Source organism: Sinocyclocheilus rhinocerous, unplaced genomic scaffold (assembly GCF_001515625.1).
Source record: "Sinocyclocheilus rhinocerous isolate Xijiao unplaced genomic scaffold, SAMN03320098_v1.1 scaffold628, whole genome shotgun sequence".
NCBI classification, from domain to species: domain Eukaryota; kingdom Metazoa; phylum Chordata; class Actinopteri; order Cypriniformes; family Cyprinidae; genus Sinocyclocheilus; species Sinocyclocheilus rhinocerous.
The window spans coordinates 625,848-630,465 of record NW_015650779.1 but is presented as its reverse complement, the minus strand read 5'-3'; the positions used below and the strand labels follow the sequence as shown (position 1 = coordinate 630,465).

Below are 4,618 nucleotides of genomic sequence, written 5' to 3'. Positions count from 1 at the left end.
TAACTTTGTAACAAGTATGAAAGTACCAGTTCTAAAAATAAAAAAAAAGAATGCACAGGACAAAAAAGACATACATGATAGCAATACTTGGCTGGTACTGTGGGTTATACCCTCAGTAGAAGCAATGTCTTAAATCCCAAAAACTTGTTTTACACTGACATCTGCTGTTGAGTCTATAATATTTCTATTATGAGCATGCATACCTGAATGTATACAGCAATTACATTTGCCATGAAATCAGGGTATTGCTATGAATTTGCCTGAATGGTTAAGCACTTTTTATGCATCTGCTAAAATGTACCAGTTAGTTGTTTCTGGGTGGCTTCTTATTATTGTTCACCAGATGACATTTCTGGATCAAGTCTGATCCACTAAAAACCGGCCCTCAAAAAGCCACAGCATTTGTGGTTTCATTCATGTCTAAAGCCAAAACAGTTACACTAGTTGCCTGGCAAAGTTTGGCTATTTTTAATGGTAAGCCTAGAGGGTAATAAACTTTAATTAGCACACACAACCAAAGCCAATCAACAGACTGCAGAGAACACTGGGTTAATATAGTGTACACAGTGTACTTTCTGAAATATATAGCATATCCTGACTGCTCACATTCACAGTGCTCATTTCACCACTGCTAAATGTGGCTTCAACATTTCTAAGGGAGAATCAGAAAGGCAGGTTTGATTAAGACACATTTTTTTACTCACATACTCATAGAAGTCATATAAATCAATTTTTAAAAAAGAAAAGGGACAATCCTTTTTGCATGTTCTAAAAGTATGGGTGCAAATCTTTTTACATAATTTTTATGTACTGTGCAGACTTTTAATGTTGTAATATACAATTCAATTTCAGCCATAATATTGATTACGAGTTCTTATACAACACATTTACAGCTATATGACCACCATATAATAGACCTGTATAATAAACCTATCAGTTAACACCGGTAACAGTATTGAAACTGAAGTTGAGAAATGTTTGAGCTTTAGGTATCATTGCTGCTTCATATTTGCAGTTCTACTAGTCTACTGGTTTACGGTATTAATAACATGGTGTCTAATGTACGATTAATTTTGCAGCTCCTCGAAGCAGTTTGTTGTTAACCTTTGGAGTGACTTGACAAATCTGAAAGAGTTGAAATGTACAATGTACAAAACATCTAAAGCCAAATTATATTACAGTAAGATGTAAAAAAAACTTCAGTCATCAAAATGTCATTTTTACACCTTATCGCAAATCCAATGAAATTCTCAAAATGAAATAACCTGGATTTATTAAGAAATGTAAAGTAGTGTTAGTGCTAGAAATATATCACAAGAATCAATTATATTCACTTTTTCCCACCCCATCCGTGAGCTCATCCTCCTTCATTAAGAACTAAGGGTCCGGAGGGGAGAGTCTAGGGAATGTTACATTCGCTTAAGCCACTTCATACTGTATCTAACCCTGCAAAACTACAGAGATGGACCTACAGATGCTGCTGAGAGCCTTTGACCTCCCTTCCCATGTGGATGGCACTGGGTTTGCGAGCGAGAAAATAAATTAAATAAAGAAATGAGAGAAAAAGGGGAAGGGTAGAGGAAGGATCTTCACTTTGTCGACGCCCAGATGATAAGGGCGATAACACCGACCAATAAGGCAAGGACCACTGCCAGGATGCACATCTTCTTACGAGACTTTTGCTACAGTGAAAGACAGAAAATAGTCTCATTATCTTTAAATATGTATGTATGCTACATGCATGGCTTTGGATACTACCATCTCGCCACATTTTTGATACACATCTAAAATGCCATAGCTGTGTTTGTGTGTACTGCTGAAGCTCTTGCTGTACCTGATAGTGAGATGCTCTCTGGAGTTGCTCAGCTCCTCTCTCCACATGCACTTCTGCACTCTCCACATTAGCCTCTATGCTATCTGTAATCACACACAGTTATTTGATTACAGGGTGTTTTAGACGATATGACATACACATACTCAGTTTACACTATTAACAGATATAAGTGCATTTCTTGATTCAGATGCTTTGACAGTAAACTCAGATGTGTCATATAGCCATTTAAACCTGTAATGCCTAAAATATGAAAGAGTCAGAATTAAATGAAATGGTTTATTGCTCCATTTAAACAAAAGTATAAAAAAAAAAAAAAAAAGTTTGCATGTGTTTATGGTTGAGAATATGGAGCTCATACTTGAGGGGGAAAAAAACTTCTAATTTTTACAGAGGCCCAAACTCAGCAAAAATATGCAAATTTTAACATGTGTTTTTTTCTAAAAATGATGTATGGATAATCAAGTAAACCTACGTTGCTTCAGTCCAGTAAGCGGTCATCTTGAAATATTACTAACAATATAAAAGTTAGATTTACTTCATAAAAATCAGTAAAGTTTTCACAGCACAAAGACATAAGAACCATGACTTGAAAGTTGAGGAACAACAGTTTTCTAAATAAAAGTTTTGATCATGTTGACAATTTAGAGGCCTTATAAATCTGCATATCAAATATGACAGTGTAAGTTTAATACTACAACGTTATATGGTTAACCTGTTGAATGCACACAAAATTTTAAACACTGCTAATAACCAAAAAATTCTGCCACCATTTCACAATCACCACCACATTGTTCCAAATCCATATGATTTTAATTGTAATTATATGAGAAAAAACATCAAGTATATTCTTTAAAAAATTGCCTTTTGTGCTCCATAGAAGAAAGTCATACAGGTTGTGTGAATAATGCATGAAAAAAAATGACAGAATTTTAATTTTGGGCTGAATTATCCCCATTTAAATAACAGAGGTGTGGTGAAGTATAGGTCCGGGATCTCCAACGCTGCTCCTGGAGAGTTACCATCCTACTGACTTTGGTTTCAAACCTGCTCCAACACACCTGCCTGTCATTATCAAGTAACTCTGAACACCTTGATTAGCTGTGTTTGATTGGGGTTGGAGCTGAAATCTGCAGGACGGTAGCTCTCCAGGAGCAGGGCTGGAGACCACTGGTATAGATTAGAGACAGATTGTACTCACCAATCATTTCACCCTGATCATGGATCATCACTGCAAGATCCTTGAAAATCTGATTCACATCCAAAATGTCCGACTGGAATCACAGCAGGGGTGCAAAATTACAGACAACAGCACAGAAGTGTAATTTATGAATAGAGAAATGTAGTCAAATGTAGTCAATGTAGTGTATAATGACAGCTACTGAAGATCCTCCTAATGGCTAACCTTAAGAGGGTATTTTGCATATATACATTACAGGTCAAAAGTTTGGAATAATTTTTGAAAGAAGACATTTTCTGATTTGGTGCTTAAGAAATATTTCTTATTATTAATGCTGAAACGAGTTTTTGCTACTTAATATTTTTGTTGAAATCATGAAACATTCAAAGGTTTGGGGTAGGGATGTAAATTTTCTATCATTTCCATGATTATTGAGATGCACCTGTATATATATATATATATATATATATATACCAAAGATACAAAAGAGTTTCTTTTAAATTACATTACATTTAGCACTAGCAGACGCTTTTATCCAAAGCGACTTACAAATGAGGACAATGGAAGCAATCAAAATCAACAAAAGAGCAATGATATGCAAGTGCTATAACAAGTCTCAGTTAGCTAAAGTTATTTAGTTAAATTGTAATTTTACTGTATTTTTCATCAGATAAAACCAGCCTTGTTGAACACAACAGACTTCTTTCAAAACATTAAAAAAAATCTTATTCCAAACTTTCGACCGGTAGTTTAAGTTCTTCAGCACTTTCTGTTTCAAACAGGGATACTCTGAGACATTGATTAGGCAAAAAAGAGGAAGAATGGAATGTGTGTGAATGTGTGTGGCAGGCAGTGCGGGAAGGAAAAGAGGAAACTAACCTCAAGTTGTTGAATGGCAGTTTCTCTTTCTTTAATGAGCTCCAGGTCCTCCTCTGTTATGGCCACGTCTTCTGTCTGAGTGGTGGTGTTGCCCCAATCATCATTACTGCACACACACACACACACACACACATACACAATGCTTTCAGCTCTAATGCTTTTACTCAGTGCTGGGAGCTCATAGACAGGGACTGAGACATACTTATCAAAGGAGACCAGCTGCTCTTCATGACCTCCATCTTCAGCCTGCAGTAAATCACAACACAAAAACACTTCACTGAAGAGTACTGTATGAATATTGGAAGCATTAAAAGCAAAACAGCATCAGCATCCCATTTTACGAAGTGACGTTTCGAGGGAATCAGAATAGTTATACGTAAAATGTAATAAAAATAGTGCAGAATTAATTTTAGCCACTGGGTATTGCTTGAATGGTGTAAAGTAAATATTACAGAATGGACAGAAGCTTGATAATAATATAAAATAATATAATATATTATAATAAATAATAATATATTTTATTCAGTAATATATATATTAGTGCTGTCAAACGATTAATCGCATCCAAAATAAAAGTTTTTGTTTACATAATATATGTGTGTGTAATGTGTATATTTATTATTTATATAAAAATACACACACATGCATGTATATATTTCAGAAAAATATGTTATGTTTGGATATTAAATATATTTATATATAATATAAATTATATGAATATAAATATA

At 34.6% G+C, this 4,618-nt stretch overlaps 1 protein-coding gene across 1 annotated transcript in view; it reads right to left on the bottom strand.

The window, feature by feature from the left end:
* Positions 1–676: 676 nt before the first annotated feature.
* LOC107712603 (syntaxin-12-like) overlaps positions 677–4,618 on the bottom strand; it is a 9,254-nt gene continuing 5,312 nt past the window's right edge. The window contains exons 6-10 of the mRNA XM_016517925.1: positions 4,093–4,136; positions 3,891–3,996; positions 3,033–3,105; positions 1,835–1,917; positions 677–1,682 (exon numbers count right to left, since the gene is read on the bottom strand). Of these exons, the coding sequence (XP_016373411.1) occupies positions 1,590–1,682; positions 1,835–1,917; positions 3,033–3,105; positions 3,891–3,996; positions 4,093–4,136 (399 nt within the window). The 3' untranslated portion in view covers positions 677–1,589. The remainder of the gene's footprint in view (positions 1,683–1,834; positions 1,918–3,032; positions 3,106–3,890; positions 3,997–4,092; positions 4,137–4,618) is intronic.